At 39.6% G+C, this 18,633-nt stretch overlaps 2 protein-coding genes across 3 annotated transcripts; one reads left to right on the forward strand and one right to left on the reverse strand.

Moving 5' to 3' along the window:
- On the forward strand, positions 1 to 9,066 carry dpcd (deleted in primary ciliary dyskinesia homolog (mouse)). 2 transcript variants are annotated; one of them, XM_047364790.1, is made up of 6 exons: positions 1 to 298; positions 6,225 to 6,305; positions 6,402 to 6,523; positions 6,750 to 6,883; positions 7,035 to 7,137; positions 8,768 to 9,066. In XM_047364790.1, the coding sequence occupies exons 1-6, from the start codon at positions 181 to 183 to the stop codon at positions 8,870 to 8,872; spliced, it is 663 nt and encodes a 220-aa protein (XP_047220746.1). In that variant the 5' UTR covers positions 1 to 180; the 3' UTR covers positions 8,873 to 9,066. The 2 variants fall into 2 exon arrangements, with proteins under 2 accessions (XP_047220746.1, XP_047220747.1); XM_047364791.1 differs by having other exon boundaries at positions 7,035 to 7,131.
- A 2,327-nt stretch (positions 9,067 to 11,393) lies between these two features.
- On the reverse strand, positions 11,394 to 17,673 carry fgf8b (fibroblast growth factor 8b). Its single transcript, XM_047364545.1, has 5 exons — positions 17,024 to 17,673; positions 16,900 to 16,936; positions 16,221 to 16,401; positions 12,336 to 12,442; positions 11,394 to 12,178 (listed from the first exon to the last, which is right to left on the reverse strand). The coding sequence occupies exons 1-5, from the start codon at positions 17,080 to 17,082 to the stop codon at positions 11,882 to 11,884; spliced, it is 681 nt and encodes a 226-aa protein (XP_047220501.1). The 5' UTR covers positions 17,083 to 17,673; the 3' UTR covers positions 11,394 to 11,881.
- Between the last annotated feature and the right edge of the window lie 960 nt (positions 17,674 to 18,633).

Raw genomic sequence — 18,633 nt, forward strand, 5'->3', positions numbered from 1 at the left:
CAAAGGGGGCGGGGCAAAGGACCACTCTGGAAAATTGGGACACACTACGCACTCGAACCCATCAAAGGGAACGCGCAATTCAGGGACACAAGGGTGGAAGTGCGAGTATTGGGACAGGGCCAGTGACGCCGTGCGCACTCCCGCGGCGTGTGATCCGTTTTTGGCAGACCATCACACTTTATGGCAGACCATCACACTTTATGGCACAACACCGGAAGTGGCCGACAAGAAAACATGGCTGTAAAAAACTGGATTGATGTCCTGAAATCATCACAGAAAACGGCACTAATACACGACGGTAAGCCTACTACGGAATACAATTACTAACTACTGAATCATATTATCACAAGAATTACGTTTGTCCGGAACACGCTATTAGTTAATTTCCGTAGTTTAAGTTGGTACCTAGCTTTGTAGCTAGTGTTACTAGGCAACGAACTGGTGATACAACTGAGCTCAAGCCGCAAAAGGGTGGTGGTATGTGGTTTCACATACTAACAGAAAACAAACTACATAATAAGTATAACCAGTGGTACCTCAAAATGAAATGTGTCACTTTTTCTCATCACGTGTGAAAAAAAACTGAATTTGAGCCAAGTGGTTTAGCAGTTATTGGTCGGAAAAAAGATAATAAAGCATTGTGTAAAAGTAATGATACACAGAAATATACTAAAAAAGTTAAAAACTTTTTAAACTTTCAAAAGTGTGGGGATGTTTGTCTGTGGGGGGCATGACCTGAGATGCTTAATGGCTGTGTGTTTTATGTTTTTATTTTAACATAACTTCCTCTGCCTCTCTGTCGTTATCACTCCTGGCCACATTGTACAGGTCCTTCTCAAAATATTAGCATATTGTGATAAAGTTCATTATTTTCCATAATGTAATGATGAAAATTTAACATTCATATATTTTAGATTCATTGCACACTAACTGAAATATTTCAGGTCTTTTATTGTCTTAATACGGATGATTTTGGCATACAGCTCATGAAAACCCAAAATTCCTATCTCACAAAATTAGCATATCATTAAAAGGGTCTCTAAACGAGCTATGAACCTAATCATCTGAATCAACGAGTTAACTCTAAACACCTGCAAAAGATTCCTGAGGCCTTTAAAACTCCCAGCCTGGTTCATCACTCAAAACCCCAATCATGGGTAAGACTGCCGACCTGACTGCTGTCCAGAAGGCCACTATTGACACCCTCAAGCAAGAGGGTAAGACACAGAAAGAAATTTCTGAACGAATAGGCTGTTCCCAGAGTGCTGTATCAAGGCACCTCAGTGGGAAGGAAAAAGTGTGGCAGAAAACGCTGCACAACCAGAAGAGGTGACCGGACCCTGAGGAAGATTGTGGAGAAGGGCCGATTCCAGACCTTGGGGGACCTGCGGAAGCAGTGGACTGAGTCTGGAGTAGAAACATCCAGAGCCACCGTGCACAGGCGTGTGCAGGAAATGGGCTACAGGTGCCGCATTCCCCAGGTCAAGCCACTTTTGAACCAGAAACAGCGGCAGAAGCGCCTGACCTGGGCTACAGAGAAGCAGCACTGGACTGTTGCTCAGTGGTCCAAAGTACTTTTTTCAGATGAAAGCAAATTCTGCATGTCATTCGGAAATCAAGGTGCCAGAGTCTGGAGGAAGACTGGGGAGAAGGAAATGCCAAAATGCCAGAAGTCCAGTGTCAAGTACCCACAGTCAGTGATGGTCTGGTTGCCATGTCAGCTGCTGATGTTAGTCCACTGTGTTTTATCAAGGGCAGGGTCAATGCAACTAGCTATCAGGAGATTTTGGAGCACTTCATGCTTCCATCTGCTGAAAAGCTGTATGGAGATGAATATTTCATTTTTCAGCACGACCTGGCACCTGCTCACAGTGCCAAAACCACTGGTAAATGGTTTACTGACCATGGTATCACTGTGCTCAATTGGCCTGCCAACTCTCCTGACCTGAACCCCATAGAGAATCTGTGGGATATTGTGAAGAGAACGTTGAGAGACTCAAGACCCAACACTCTGGATGAGCTAAAGGCCGCTATCGAAGCATCCTGGGCCTCCATAAGACCTCAGCAGTGCCACAGGCTGATTGCCTCCATGCCACGCCGCATTGAAGCAGTCATTTCTGCCAAAGGATTCACAACCAAGTATTGAGTGCATAACTGTACATGATTATTTGAAGGTTGACGTTTTTTGTATTAAAAACACTTTTCTTTTATTGGTCGGATGAAATATGCTAATTTTGTGAGATAGGAATTTTGGGTTTTCATGAGCTGTATGCCAAAATCATCCGTATTAAGACAATAAAAGACCTGAAATATTTCAGTTAGTGTGCAATAAATCTAAAATATATGAATGTTAAATTTTCATCATGACATTATGGAAAATAATGAACTTTATCACAATATGCTAATATTTTGAGAAGGACCTGTAAATACGTTCTAAAACCATTTAAAACTAAACTGGGAACTTTATAAACACTTACACACATGCACCTCGGATGGAAATAAGCACCAGACACACACTGTCTGTTTCAATTGACCTTGTTCACAAACTGTAAGTAAAACATAGTTTAGTAAAAAACCTACATTTATTGAATTACTGACCTCTGAACCTTAATGTGTTCTCTGAAACAAATTCCTCCTGCAACTGTCTATCCTAAACCAGAAGGGTGAAGTGGTAAAGATTGGGCTTAAAATGATTGAAATACTAAGCTGAACCATAACAGTTTACACAAAAAAGCTTAATCCAAAAAATGTATTTGTTATTTTTTTATTTAAATAGGCATTTAGCCTTTTACAGTATTATCCCTTACTGGATTTCTCTTGAAATTTGCCAGTCTTCTCTTGTCTTTTTCTTTTCTGCATCTTATTTATAGTGACAAAAAGACACTTAAAAGCTTGAGAGTGCCATGAATCAAATGGACATGACTGAGAGACTGCTTATTCTGGCTAACATATGGTAGGACGCCCAGAGAAACCATATGTTAGCAATAATCGACTTCTGTGTTGTTAAATACAGTACTGGTGTTTCCTCTGAACAAACTGTATGTAAGACAAACACACGTCAGGCGGGACCTACAATTGACAACCAATATGGTTTACAGTGGTACTGATTAACTAATGACTATCACTGATTCAGGATGTCATGTTTGACAGATTCTCTGCATTTCAAAATAAATGAACCAAGCCCAAAGCAATTTTTTTTCAGCCCAACATATTGAGTGTGTGGCTTTACCAATTAAGTAAAGTAGGAAGGGGTTTGACCATGCAGGGCCCTAATAGTTATAGTCAAGATTTTAAAATGAATTCTGAAATGAACAGGTAACCAGTAAAAAGACATTAAAACAGAAATGATGTGAGCTCTTTTGTTTCTTTCTATTATGTAGGCCCAAAACAGCCTTGGAATACCCCACGTATTTGATCAACACTCTCATACTATAGTACACATGGAAAATAAAACAATACATTTATTTTTATTTATTTATTTATTTATTTTTTGGGCTGCACGGTGGCGCAGTTGGTAGCACTGTTGCCTTACAGCAAGAAGGTCCTGGGTTCAATTCCCGGCCTGGGGTCTTTCTGCATGGAGTTTGCATGTTCTCCCTGTGCATGTGTGGGTTCTCTCCGGGTACTCCGGCTTCCTCCCACAGTCCAAAGACATGCCTGTTAGGTTAATTGGTAACTCTAAATTGCCCTTAGGTGTATGAATAAGTTTGTGCATGGTTGTTTGTGTGTTGCCCTGCGATGGACTGGTGACCTGTCCAGGGTGTACCCTGCCTCTCGCCCATAGACTGCTGGAGATACGCACCAGCTCCCCCGTGACCCACTATGGAATAAGCCGTAGAAAATGCCTGACTGACTGATAAATATAAAATTGACTGTTTGGGGGGTTGTTGAAGGGGCGGGGCACCCCTCCTATATAACTACAGGGTAAACACTGGAGTGTTGTCAGGAGATGAGAGACACCAGAGGCAACAATGCAGATGAGCTGAAGGCTGATCACCACACTGATACAGTAATTAATGCAAAATGGGCCCCCAAGTACTGAGTGTACAGGTCCTTCTCAAAATATTAGCATATTGTGATTAAGTTCATTATTTTCCATAATGTAATGATGAAAATTTAACATTCATATATTTTAGATTCATTGCACACTAACTGAAATATTTCAGGTCTTTTATTGTCTTAATACGGATGATTTTGGCATACAGCTCATGAAAACCCAAAATTCCTATCTCACAAAAGTAGCATATCATTAAAAGGGTCTCTAAACGAGCTATGGACCTAATCATCTGAATCAACGAGTTAACTCTAAACACCTGCAAAAGATTCCTGAGGCCTTTAAAACTCCCAGCCTGGTTCATCACTCAAAACCCCAATCATGGGTAAGACTGCCGACCTGACTGCTGTCCAGAAGGCCACTATTGACACCCTCAAGCAAGAGGGTAAGACACAGAAAGAAATTTCTGAACGAATAGGCTGTTCCCAGAGTGTTGTATCAAGGCACCTCAGTGGGAAGTCTGTGGGAAGGAAAAAGTGTGGCAGAAAACGCTGCACAACGAGAAGAGGTGACCGGACCCTGAGGAAGATTGTGGAGAAGGGCCGATTCCAGACCTTGGGGGACCTGCGGAAGCAGTGGACTGAGTCTGGAGTAGAAACATCCAGAGCCACCGTGCACAGGCGTGTGCAGGAAATGGGCTACAGGTGCCGCAATCCCCAGGTCAAGCCACTTTTGAACCAGAAACAGCAGCAGAAGCGCCTGACCTGGGCTACAGAGAAGCAGCACTGGACTGTTGCTCAGTGGTCCAAAGTACTTTTTTCGGATGAAAGCAAATTCTGCATGTCATTCGGAAATCAAGGTGCCAGAGTCTGGAGGAAGACTGGGGAGAAGGAAATGCCAAAATGCCAGAAGTCCAGTGTCAAGTACCCACAGTCAGTGATGGTCTGGGGTGCCGTGTCAGCTGCTGGTGTTGGTCCACTGTGTTTTATCAAGGGCAGGGTCAATGCAGCTAGCTATCAGGAGATTTTGGAGCACTTCATGCTTCCATCTGCTGAAAAGCTTTATGGAGATGAAGATTTCATTTTTCAGCACGACCTGGCACCTGCTCACAGTGCCAAAACCACTGGTAAATGGTTTACTGACCATGGTATCACTGTGCTCAATTGGCCTGCCAACTCTCCTGACCTGAACCCCATAGAGAATCTGTGGGATATTGTGAAGAGAACGTTGAGAGACTCAAGACCCAACACTCTGGATGAGCTAACGGCCGCTATCGAAGCATCCTGGGCCTCCATAAGACCTCAGCAGCGCCACAGGCTGATTGCCTCCATGCCACGCCGCATTGAAGCAGTCATTTCTGCAAAAGGATTCCCGACCAAGTATTGAGTGCATAACTGTACATGATTATTTGAAGGTTGACGTTTTTTGTATTAAAAACACTTTTTTTTCATTGGTCGGATGAAATATGCTAATTTTGTGAGATAGGAATTTTGGGTTTTCATGAGCTGTATGCCACAATCATCCGTATTAAGACAATAAAAGACCTGAAATATTTCAGTTAGTGTGCAATAAATCTAAAATATATGAATGTTAAATTTTCATCATGACATTATGGAAAATAATGAACTTTATCACAATATGCTAATTATTTGAGAAGGACCTGTATATAAGTATTTTTATTTATTTTTTTGCACAGTGGACAGTGACAAAAAACTTTATCTTAAAATTCAAATCTTTTACAATCTGACCACAAGAGTGCAGTATAGTGTTGTTTTAGAGACACTCTACTACCACAGTTTCTACAGGCTCTGAACCTGCACTGGAGACATTAATATACAGTTAAACCCAAATTATTATTATTAAGATTGGAAGGGCTCTTTACCATCACCATAATCTTTAGTTCCCACCACAGATTCTATATAATATTCAAGTCAGAACTCTGGGCTGCTCCAAAACATTAATATTACTTCCTGTCTGAAGAGCCATGTTGGTAAAATAAAAATATTACATTAAACCTAAATCTGCCAGGGGTGTGAATAATTTTAGGGTTCATTGTATAAATCCTTAAAAATGTTAGTAGGTATTTTGTCGAATAAACCAACATTCATGCTTTAGTCATTCATATCAAGCTATTCATCCAGGATTGCTATGTAATGTAAGAAAACCAATTTTAATTCCTACAGTTTTATTTTGATGTATATTGTGATATGTTCTGTTGTTTGACCTCCAGGGAAAAAGAAGATCCATTATCTCTTCACAGATGGAAAAGAAATGGCAGAAGAGTATGACTTGAAAACAGATGAACTCATCTGTAAGGAACAGATTTACTGTTCGACAGAGCAGCAGATTGATTACACGTGTCTGTTATATTTCATTGTGTTTCATAAAAACATTGTGTTTGTTACAGCTAGAAAGTGGCGGCAGAAAAGCACACTGGGAGTTCAGGGTGTTTGGCTGGTAGAAGTTGGGGAGCCATTGAATTTACCTGCAGGTCTGGATTGTGATGTCATTAAAGAAAACTGCTCCAATGTGGGTTTTTATATTATTTATTTATCTAATACATTTAAATTGTATCTGTATTTTCATTATTGTAGTGCTCATGAGTCCTGCCCTAGAGACTACGGCTGAACATTAGTCTATGTGGCTAGGCTGCCATATTTACAGAAATGTTTATTAATGTGCACTGTCTCTGTAAACAAACAAATCATTAGTTTTTTTTAATTAAGGAGATTGGTATTTTGTTTTGTCTCTACAGCCAGTGTTCATGCGTAAGGACACAAAGAGCAGCTTTCAGTGGAGAATCCGTAACCTTCCCTACCCTAAAGATGTCTTCAGTGTCTCTGTAGAGCCCTCTGAGAGATGTATCATGATAAAGACCACAAATAAAAAGTACATGTGCTCAAAACCGATGGCTTTTTTCTGAAGAATGCCTATTGGATGCAGTTCTTATATTATAAATGTAGATGGCACTGATTGCAATATGTTCATTAGCTCTACAGCTGCATGAAGGACTTATGGCATCTTCCTCATGTATTCACAGGTATTATAAGAAGTTCAATGTTCCTGATCTGGATCGAAGTGAGCTGCCGCTTGATGGCTCTGCACTCAGCTACACACATGCCAACAACACTTTAATAGTCAGTGTAAGTTATACTCTTGTTTATTTTATGTTTTGTCTCTAATGTTAACCTGTTTAACAATTGAAGAAAAATATAAGACTTAATGCTGAGTGTTTGATCTAAATTACTGCAAAACAGGTCTCCTAAAAAAAAATAAAACAAACACACATTTGCACAGTTAAGAAATCTAGAGGATCTAAGATTATGAGAAATATAGAATAATATACTCCTCTTACAGTTTTAACATTTTTACATTTGGTCATGCCACAACCACAAACTTCAGTGTATTTTAGGAAAAGTTTATGTGAAATCTAACCCAAAGTAGCAAATAATTCTGTAAAGGAAGGAAAAAGGTTCAGGTTTTTTAACATTTAAAAAAAATAAAAATCAGAAAATTGCGGTGTTCATTTTGTTCAGCCTCCCAGTACTCGGATACACCTAAGTAAATACAGAACAACTTACGCGCCTCCGTGTAATTTAACCTCAGGTTAAATCCACCTGTACTGAGAAAGCCTCGAAGGTCTGTTAGAGAACATTAATGAACAAACGGCATCAAAGCTGTGGAGCAGTTTAAAGCAGTGTTAGGTTGTGAAACAATATCCCAAGTGTTGAACATCTCATAGAACACTGTTCAGTCCACCATCTGCAAATGAAAGGAGTATGGAACAACAGCAAACCTACCAAGAGATAGCTGCCCACCAAAACTGACAGGCTGGGCAAAGAGTGCATTTATCAGAGAAGCAGCCAAGAGGCTAATGGTAACTCTGGAGGAACTGCAGAGATCCACAGCTCAGGTTAGAAAAATTTGACAACAGCACAACTACTAGCTGTGCGCTCCACAAATGTGACCTTTATGGAAGAGTGGCAGGAAAAAAGCCATTGTTGATAGAAAGTTATAAGAAATTGTTTGCAGTTTGCAACGAACCATATAGGAGATGCAGCAAATATGAAGAAGAAGGAGCTCTTATCAGAAAACGAAACTTTTTGGCTTGCACCAAGAAGCTTTATGTGCGAAGGAAAACTAACACTGCAGATCACCCTGAACACACCCTCCTCATGGTAGAACATGGTGGTGGCAGCATCATGTTGTGGGAAGGGAAAAGTTAGCTTATCAGAGATTGTGGAAAGATGGATGGAGTTAAAGAAATTGTAAAATATTGTATGGTAACACTTGAAACCTGATGCTCTTCATCCAGTCTAACTGAGCTTGAGCTTTTTTGGCAAAGAAGAATGGTCAAAAGGAAATAGTCTCACGCTGGTAGAGACATAACACACATGACTTGTAGTTGTAATTGTATTGAAAGGTGCTTCCACAAAATATGGAATCAAGAGGCTAAAAACATGGCGATTTTCTTTTTGTAAAAAACAAAAAATAGCTAAACATATATTTTACTTGATAATTATACACTGCTTTGTGTTGGTTTGTCAAAGAAAACTCCAATAAGATGCATTAAAGCTTATGGTTGAAGCTTGGAAAAGTGAAAAACTTCCAGGGGTTTGAATACTTTTGCCAGGCTGTACTTCGAGGACAAGTGTCCTTTTTTTTTTATCAGTACTCAAAATGTTTTTTATGTCTGTAATAATTTCTCGTTGTTTTCCCAATGGATTTCCACATGCAGGATTGAGCTTTTCTTCTCTCTTCTCTCTTGTCCAGTACCTGAAACCCAAAGAGATTTTAACCCTTGAGCAGGAGCTACTGAAGGAAGTGAAGAAACTGAAGGGGACGTCTGAAGGGGATGTTGACTGTAAAACCCAGTGAATTCTGAGCGTGCATTTAAAGGAGCTCATATTGTCAGATCCCACTTTACTTGCAAGGTTGTGTTTAAGCTTTTTGTAGTAGATCCTTTTTTTTGGCCCCTCAGTGCCTGCCTTGTCTCTGGTCTAGTTCGTTCAGTTTTGGTGGCTAATTATTCCCCCCGATGTAGACATTTTTAATAAAATATCATACTTTCATTTTGTAATTTCAAAACTTGATTTATGAACTTTGCATGGTTTTTTGTTTGTCTAAATAATGTCTTTAATTCCTTAAAAACATATTTATTATGTTACGGGACTTCACTTTAAGTGAAGTGGGGGGTGGTAGGAGGGTCACCCAACCTGTCACTCTCCTTTCACTGATGACCTTGTAAAACACTCCGGACATACAATGCTTTATGCCTGTTCAGAGGTCGCGGTTATAACAACATCTTATTTGTGTTAAATGGATTCCCTCATGTTGTTTGCACACTGTTGGCCACCCTGAAAGCTGTCACAGAAGCTAGTTTTACCATTTCCCGTTACAACACAATATCAGTCCGACCGGAGTAGCTGTCAGTTGAAACACTGCAAAAACTGAAAATAGTTGCAGCTTTAGAAATAAATTCAAATGGATCTAATTAGATTTTCAGTAACAATGGTATTTTTTTCAGACAAATTTCTGACCGCATATTAAAGAAACATAGTCTAGCTAAAGATATTTAAACAGTAGATATAAAAGAAATGCAATAGTACTGTTTAAATGGGACAATGGCACTTAAATATAGAACACTTCAACCTTCCTTGCATTTTTCACTGCTTGTCCAAACCCAGAAAGCAAGTGTAAAAAACAGAGACAAAACCACAGGTCCTTTCACCATTGTGCTTTGTCTTCTTCCAGATGGAAAGGATGGGACACAAGAAAACATTTAAACCAGTCAATCCTGTTGTTTTGGGAATTCTTTTGAGGGACTCAACTTTTTTTAACTCTAAAATGACAAAACAGCATTTGGTTTTGCTGGATCGGGGACGGTTCAGCATTTAAAAAAACTTGTGTTGAAATGAGTCAACGGATAATACTGAGGATTAAAGGCTGATAATGATCTCTTGGTCTTGTTAGTACCTGCTAATACAGTCAGTGCCTTTAAAAAAAGTATTCGCACTCTTTCAAACTTCTGTTTATTTCAGGGAGATTGTTTTATAGACAGACCAACACAAATCTACACACTGTGCTGCCAGTTTTTAGGGTTTGTCTACTAGTTTTACACATCTATAGGTTGAAATCTTTCTCTATTTGCGGAATAACTCCAGCTCAGTCAAATTGGATGGAGAGATTCTATAATCAATTTTCAAGTGTTGCCACAGATTCTCAATTGGATTTGGGTTTGGACTTAGACGAGGCCATACTTTCATTTAAACCAATTAACTATAGCTTTGGCCATATATTTGTCCTTGTCTTGCTTGTTACTTTTCCAGCCTAGAAATCATATAGTGGTATCCCTGATCGGTCTGCCGTGTTCCTTGGTCTTCATGGTGCTGTTTGTTCACCGGTGATCTCTAACAAATTTCTGAGGCCTTCCCTGAACAGCTGGATTTATACTGAGACTAAACTACACACAGGTGGATCTTATTTACTTCTTCAATATAAGTTGGTTGCACTGGGTTTTATATAGGGGTACAAATTTATTCCATGGTTTTCACATTTTTATTTGTAAATAATTTTTCAAACCATCTATAGTTTTTCATCTACTTCACAATGCAACCTAAAATCTTGATTAAATAGGTTGTAGTTTGTGGTTGTTACTAGAGAGAATGTGGAAAAAGTCCATCTTCCTGCACCAGGAGGCGCAAACTAACGAATTTGACATCCAGCTCATGCTTGGTGAGAAGCCGAGCTCCTCTGTTCAGGGTCTTCCTCTCCCCTGTCATTTGGCCTCTGATGGTCATGCTCAACTGCTTCTGGGAAGAAGGTTTCTTTCTTGCCTCTCTTTCATTCCCGAATGCCTCTTCCCAGCCATTCCCCTCTTTCAGTTGATGCCACATTTTGCCACGCAGGCCATGGTGCTTTTTCCCCTTCAGCTTCCTTTCCGGCAATACACCCCACACACCCCTCCCCCTGTGTGACTGGCTTCTTTTTGATAACTGACCCCTCCTCGTGTTATTATTCGAACCCACTATTGTATAACATGCCCTTTTATATGAGGTCCCACAAAGGGCCCATTTGATCAGAGGGTTACGGTGTGCGATCGTGAGAAATGCAACTACATGGTGGTAACCTTTGTTTGGGCCAAAATGGTGGGCTGACCTCATCGCTTTTAATACATAGCTCGGGCTATTCAGGCCCAAGTCTCACTTGCTGAGCACATTGAATTCAATAGCCTGTCACAGATATTGCCCCTCAGTTATCTAGGTTTTCAGCTTGAAAAAGACGAAGAAGAAAAAAACACAACTTTTTTTTTTTTTGGGCGGGGGGGGGGGGGGGGGGGGGTTGGTATGCAAGCCTTTCATTTCAAAACAACCACAAAAGATCACACATGCAGCTTACGAAACTCTTTAGTGGTTTTAATATACACTCTACAATAAATATATTCATCATTTGCTGTAATTTACATTTTTACAGTAAAAATATATCCATATATTTAGAAAAACAAAACAGGTTACATAATTCTCCAAAGGAGCACTTCGACTGAGACTGAGAGATGCTGTAACCACAGATAGCTGCCACGTCTAGCTTCACTTTTTAACATTCTTTAATGCTGAACTGTCTAACTTCTAACCCTTCATGAGATTATTTTTATGCTCTCCAGAATGTAAAATGCCCTGATTTATTAACTAAAAATAAAGTAAAACTTGCTACAGTCTGTAAATAACTAGCAGATTAGATAGTTTACATAAACCCAGGAACCAAGAGTTACATAAAAAGTCCAGAAATGAGGCCAAAAAAAAAAAAAAAAGTGTATGAGGACTTGAGTTCACACTCTGCGTTCTTCTGAAGTGGTTCATCTGTGTGGTTCCTCCTCAGTGGTTTCGGCCCTCAGCGCCCCCCGGAGCATTGGTGATGGGAATGTTTAGTCCGCCTGCTGAAAGGCTGCACGGGGATGGGCAAAGGGAGGACATCAAATGGCTTCCTCTCACTCAGCAAGTGCCCCCTTGGTAGACGCTTCATGAAGTGGGCTTCCCTCTGGTGCTGCTTGGTCTTTGAGGCCTTCCTTGGGCGGCCCTTGCGTGTGAAGGCCATGTACCAGCCCTCATACTTGGCGTTCTGCAGCGCTGTGTAGTTGTTTTCCAGGACGATCTCGGTAAAGATGCAGTCCTTGCCTCGTCCTTTTCTCTGGGAAAGGAATAATGGAGGTTTAGACATAATTTCTTTTTTTATTTACACACACTTTTAAAGCAATTTTTTTTTATTTCAAATGTTACCCAACAATGTATTGCTATAAAATAAGCCAAACTATAGGAAAAATGTTGCTTCATTAATTCCAGACCACCTTGCCAATCAGTTTCCCCCTCTTGTTCATGCATATGTAGTATCCCGTCTTCACCCCTTTGATCCGAACACGACTCCCAAAGGAGTCTGTCTCCACTTCCAGCTTAGCTGCACAGACAAAAACAAGTTACAAGAACAAGATGAGTTTAATACAAATGAAAAGGGTCGTTAGATGGTGCTGCTCAGCCTGAGTCGTTAAAATGGCATGGAGTTCCCTCTTTATCTACCATGATTCAGCTGCTACCTTTAACAAGTAGCATCCAAGCCTTCCAAAACAGCGTCAAATGAGAGTGATTTCACATGGCCTGGCGGATGCTGAGTGCCTGTCAAACACCGTGCTCTGTGGGGCTGCTCAGACGGGATAAAGGACAGTGAGAGAACTGTGGTCACAGGTACGCAACCACAAGCGCAGAGCAGCAGTTAGATTTTAGGCTCGCTTATGGGAGCGACTCCCACTCTAGGGGTGCAGCCGGAGCGAGCAAGGCTGACCTCTCTCTATGAGTGTGAAGAGATTTAAAAAGTGCACACAGGAGAGGATTGGTGAGAAATTTGCTGACTTCAACTGCTGCTTATAAACTTAACCCTACATTGAGTTGCAATGCAATGAAAATTTCCCATAAAGTCCAAGAGGCTGGGGGGTGCAGGTGGGAGGATGGTGGTGAGAATGTGGGTGGAATCAGGGCCAGCCGTGTAGTTTGATTAGGGGCTCACCTGCAGTTAAAGTCATGCATAACCTTACATAATTGTTTCTGCTTTGTTTAACACAACACTTTATTTTTTTTCTCTGAATGGTTGTGTCTGGCAGTCAGTCACCCCACTTCTCTCCAGACTCAAAAGAGTCCCGGAGGAAGGGTCAAGTTTATTTAGTTGATTCCATATGTAAACGCTAAAAATGATAAATTACACATTAAAATGAGCTCTCTAGCAGGCACACCCCAGCTCAAACAATTTATAGAAATTCTTCAATTACATTAACAGTGTTAAATTTTGACTAACATGAGAATCAAACTCATATCCCCTTTGTATGATAACAAGCAGTACAGTTCTTATGTATACAACTGGTACCACCTTACAATAAAGCTTCTATATGTATGTCCATTAAATGAAAAACAGTTTATAAACCATTATTGAACAGTTATAGTGCATTAGTTAAAGGTAAGTGAGCGATGTCATCAGTATCTTGCAAAATAGTAATTTGTTTAATCATTTAACTATACTTTCCTGTTTTTTTCACCCTTTTATTATCTAGAGTTTTTGTAATGAAGTCTAAGTTAGTTACTGTAGTGTAAGCGCAATAAACATTCATAGACATATCAAATTAGCAGATTAATATACCATTTTAAAAATGTGTGGATTAGCCAAAGTAACAAAGAAATAACGGTTTATAAATGTAGTATCAACTTTCTTGACTATCAAAGATATGCTTTTAGCATTTCTAAATGTCTTGTAGTCATAACTGAAGAAGACATGTTTTAGACTTTACAATAAAGAGGTTTTGTACTGTACACAGGAGAGTAAAGCAGTGTTTGCTTCCTCTCTGGCTCCTTACTGCTTATTAATGGTTTATCTTTTTTTTTTTTCAATTACCAGTTTATTTGGTAATTATTTGTTAACTATTTTAAGGTGTTCCCTATTGTAAAACAGAACCATAAAATGTGCTGAAGTAATTTGAAAATAAAATATATTCTCTAAAATTTGCAACCCAAAAAATAATCACAGGTGTAAAGGAATTATTTTAATCAATAGGGATTCCTGGATTAAGAACTAAAGTGGGAAAGCAATTTTTTGGAAGTGTTTGCTTATATTTACTTACGGTTCTTACATTGTTCAAAAATCAGGACGCCGCCCACTCCCACTTGACTGAAATTTCAAATTAACATTACAGGACTCATTCACAACTGACATTATTTTTTCTCCAGTGCAGGAATGAATTAATAAATGAAAGAGTAAAATAAAATGTCTGCAGGGTATAACCAGGGGTGAAAGTAGTTTTAAAATCTTGCCGATACTTAGGGGCGGAAATAGAGGGGGGGGAATGGGGATATATATATATATATATATATATATATATATATATATATATATATATATATATATATATATATATATATATATATATATAATGTGTGTGTGTTAATTGTTACTCTCATCTGTGGCCCCCTTGAGATCTCTCTCTCTTTCTCTCTCTCTCTCAGCAAAGTCCAAACTCAAACTAATTAAAACTTATCAGTATTTTACTTTAATGTAGGCTGTCTGTATAAGGCAGAAATTAGAATCACTTGACAATGTAGAATATATATATATAAATATATTTCAACTGTTAAAGAACTGCCATGTATGAAACAATGATAAACTATTTTCTGATACATAACTTTTCATCTTCAGTTTCCATCTTTTCTTTTGAACAAAGAAGTTATTGTTCTCTGCTTTGTGATCAAGTTTTGATTTCATTTAAATAAAAAATTTGACAGTTCGGTTGTTTTCCCGGTTTTTATTTAAAAGTCTGTAGATGGTAAGTGATTTATTGTTCGTCCTGTCCTAATGCAAGCGACAGATTTTTATGTCTGTGCACCACCTGTGTAAAATCTCCCAGTCCGTTAAATCGAACGCACCGATCTCCTTGGCAACTGTTCTGTTTTGGAGGTAAGCGCGCATCTTTTGTAGTGTATGTGAAATCTCTGGTCATAAGCGGTGTTTTCGAGCTGAACTGTGTTGTTGTAATTCAGCAAAATAACATGAAACACAACTAGTTACTCTCCCTTTGCTTTTAACTGGAGTATTTAGCAGCGAGCAGACAGACATTAAACGTAGTGGTGCTCATTTTAAACGCCGTTCACAAAAACCTCGAGCTCCGAGGGGAGAGAAGCAAAGCAAGAGCATTGAGGCTCCAGCATAGCAGAACAGTTCAGAAACTATTTGGAATGAGGGGAAAAAAGCTATATTTATAAACAGATTAAGTCGTGTTTTAGACTGCCTATTGGTAGCGGATCTGCTTGTGCTCGTGAGTTTTTGCAGCCGTAACTGGTTCTGGATGACGGCTTCATAGCAGACAGCCATTCTTCCTTCTTCCCAGAATCTTTTAGTGGTACGCAGTACCGGACCGTACCGGCTCACTTTCACCCCTGGGTATAACTGATGATTTCTTTTGCTTTTAAAGGCACCAAGTAGGATAAAATGCCAAACACAAAGCAAGTCTAATGATTGTTACATTGATCTGTAGATTAAATACAATTTTACAATATCTAAAAAAAAGAAAATACAATATTCTTCTTAAATATGCAAATGTAAAAGTTAAGCAAATTTTAAAGTAGGTTTTAGGTAAAGGTTTATTTATCATAAATGTGGCTGCAGACATGATTTTCTGAGGTTCACAGTGTGGAAACTCAAGGGCTCTTGGAGGCCCCCTGCTGGCCTGGAGGGCACTAAGCACCAACTTAGTTTGCTTATATCTCAGACCTGCTTTATAGCAAAAGTAAAAATCAGTTGACATCAAAAACAAAGCTTCAAAGGGTTACCACGGCCTGTTTATAAATAGGTGTAGAGGAATTTCATAAATTTTCTGTTTGATGCAACTTTTGAATTGGGTACTTACTTTTACTGTTTAAAAAGTTGGAAAAATGTTGAATTTTTGGAAAGATGTATTGCATTTTGCTTTTATTGATATATGTGAGTGGGTCCTGAGCAAGGCTGCATAGTTAGAACAGACATTTAGATAAAATATTATATTTAGGTTCAGTTTTTCTGCCAAAAAATCTAAAGCTAAATCGCATATTTTGCCGTTTAATAATAGACATATTTTGCATTTTTTTTTTTTAGAAAAAATGTAATGTTTTTACAACGCATATGCCTTCTTACTATAGTCATTAGTGTTTAGTTATTCCTATACCGTGCACCGCGCCGTCGTCCCCGTTGGCGTTGACCCGCTTGTTGGCCAGGACCTGGACGTGCTTCCCACTGGTTCGGCTGTACAGCTGGTAGGTTCGGGTCAGTCTGCGGCTCATGCGGTCCGAAAGCCGGCTCTGCTCGGTGACGTGCTGCTTGAAATTAGGAGGCGACTGCACAGTGTCCTACCAGGAAAATAAGTAACATGTTATCACACAGAATGCTTATTATTATTACTATTACTATTTTATGCTGCGTTTTTTTTTTATCCCAATAACTGCATCACCCTGCCATCTGTCTCCTTAAATTGATAGGTGCCCTGTTTTGGAGACGCGTTCACTGATAGGCTGTTTTTATCACCGATGATCTTTCACCTTTTCATGACTTCTTATTTTTTCCCCCTTTTGCTCTTTTCTTTGTTCGCCCTAATCATTTCAACCGTCTTGCAGCCACATCTGTTTTAACAATTACCGTTTAGGCTCCTGCTTAACATTTTTCAAGGTGTTTGAAAAGTTGCCAACAGCCATAGCGCTCATAATAAAATGTTTTCATTGTTACTGCAGCCTGTTGAAAGGAGTTGCGCTACTTGCCGTTAAGTAATCGGCCAAGTGCTTTTAAAATGTTACTCAAATAATAACTTTATGCAGCATAATTGTTTTTATTGGACTGGAAATGGGATTTACCTGTGCGTAAAAGCAAAGCGCCGCGAACTGAAGTAACCTGCGGCATAAACAGCAAAAAAAGTAACTTTTTGGACGAAAAAAGTCATATTAGACAGTTACAATCTGTTAGCGGTTCTTCACTTACAGATAACCTAACCTCGATGTTCTCAGCCTCATCCTGTAATAGTTCAAATATTGCTTCATGAATACTCCGCTGATTCGGCGCTGCAAGCCCTCAGAAATAAAATTCCTGTAGATGGGTGCTCTCGGTTCAGTTTAAATTAAAGTCCTTGATGCGCACTGAAAGCCAAACCCATGACAATTAAGAGGTCCAGAACTGTCAGAGTTCTAACGCGGGTCCGCTCCACAGTGAGGAAGAAAAGTCTGGAAGATTTAAAAGGCGTTGCTGCGCTAATCCAAAAAGTAAAGTCCTGCAAAGAGCGTCGCTATCACCCCAGCTCCTCCATCAAATCCTGTTCGCGTCATTCAGTTATTTAAAAATGACGTTTTGAAGTAGAAATTAATCCCTCTTTACTGCTCTTGTAGAGTGACGAAATTAGTTTTACGCATGGATTTCTACGCGTCATGGATGAGAGGCTTTTTTTCCGTGAAGAGTGCGGTGATTTGCGAGGACAGATGATGCGTGCATCTCTGTAAAAGTGACAAACAAAGATGCCTCAGCTGTCCGTCTGTACGTGCTGATTGTAAAGTCCCTGCGTCCACAGCCTTCCACCCACACGCGTGTTCCCTTTTTTTTTTTTTTTGCGGTCGCCTTCAGTCCACATGCGGCATCTGTCTTCCTCTACATTGAAATACTTTAACTTGCGGGAAAGTCAATATCCTCAGTGAGAGCAGGCGGGGCGATCAGACTGGAGCCAAGATGAAATTGAATCCTTGTTAGGACGCTCACGCCTGCAATGATCTGCGTGTGACTCCTGAACAAATTATACAGATGAACTCATTTATCTGTACAGGTGTACAGGTGGTAAATGAAAATATGATCGAAAAGTTAATTTATATCAGTTATTCAGATCTAAAAGTGAAACTCATTCATGGATTTATTACATACAGATTGATATATTTCAAGTAATTTAAACCTAATAAATGAAATGTCATCCCTCCACTCAATACTTGGTCACTGCTCTTTTCACATGAATTACTGCATGAATGCAAGGAGACATGGAGGAGATCAACCTTCATCTGGTCTGCATTGTTGGCTTTGGGGTCTCTCGTGTTCCTGTTGACAAAACTCCATATGCTCCCCGTTTGGTTTAGCTCAGTATAGTTTGGTGACAAATCAAACACGGTGATACCATAGTCTGCAGGTACTGGTATTTTTAATAGTATGGGAAGTCTTGCAGGAAAACTAATTCAGCATCTTCATTACACTGTTCAGCAGATGGAAGCTTGAACTGCTCTATAATCTCCTGGTAGATGGCTGCTCTGACTCTGGACTTGATGAAAGACAGTGGACCAAAACCAGCAGATGACATGAAACCCCCAATCATCTCTGACCGTGGAAACTTCACACTGTGCATCAAGCAAACAAAATTCTGCACTTCTCCACTGCTATCTGCCCGACAATTGTTCGATTAACAGTCTTCCCCATAATTGTGTGGGCCATAGACAGGAAATACTTTGGTGTTGACTTCTGTTTCATTTTACATTTATTTAGCATTTAAGTAGATCCTTATGTTTACTCATGGCCTGTTTAGTTACTTTATCTATTCCTGTCTCGCTTAGTTATCCCGCCCT

The sequence above is a fragment of the Girardinichthys multiradiatus genome, chromosome 5 (assembly GCF_021462225.1).
Source record: "Girardinichthys multiradiatus isolate DD_20200921_A chromosome 5, DD_fGirMul_XY1, whole genome shotgun sequence".
Classification (NCBI taxonomy): Eukaryota; Metazoa; Chordata; class Actinopteri; order Cyprinodontiformes; family Goodeidae; genus Girardinichthys; species Girardinichthys multiradiatus.

What these genes read in the sequence shown, in the direction of transcription:
- dpcd (XM_047364790.1), top strand. Translation starts at nt 181, where the DNA reads ATGGCAGACCATCACACTTTATGGCACAACACCGGAAGTGGCCGACAA. An exon ending in AACGGCACTAATACACGACG is followed by an intron (nt 299 to 6,224) that starts GTAAGCCTACTA and finishes TTTGACCTCCAG; the next exon opens with GGAAAAAGAAGATCCATTAT. An exon ending in GAAAACAGATGAACTCATCT is followed by an intron (nt 6,306 to 6,401) that starts GTAAGGAACAGA and finishes TGTTTGTTACAG; the next exon opens with CTAGAAAGTGGCGGCAGAAA.
- fgf8b (XM_047364545.1), bottom strand. Translation starts at nt 17,082, where the DNA reads ATGAAGCAATATTTGAACTATTACAGGATGAGGCTGAGAACATCGAGG. An exon ending in ACATCGAGGTTAGGTTATCT is followed by an intron (nt 16,937 to 17,023) that starts GTAAGTGAAGAA and finishes TTTATGCCGCAG; the next exon opens with GTTACTTCAGTTCGCGGCGC. An exon ending in GGGGGAAACTGATTGGCAAG is followed by an intron (nt 12,179 to 12,335) that starts GTGGTCTGGAAT and finishes TTCCTTTCCCAG; the next exon opens with AGAAAAGGACGAGGCAAGGA.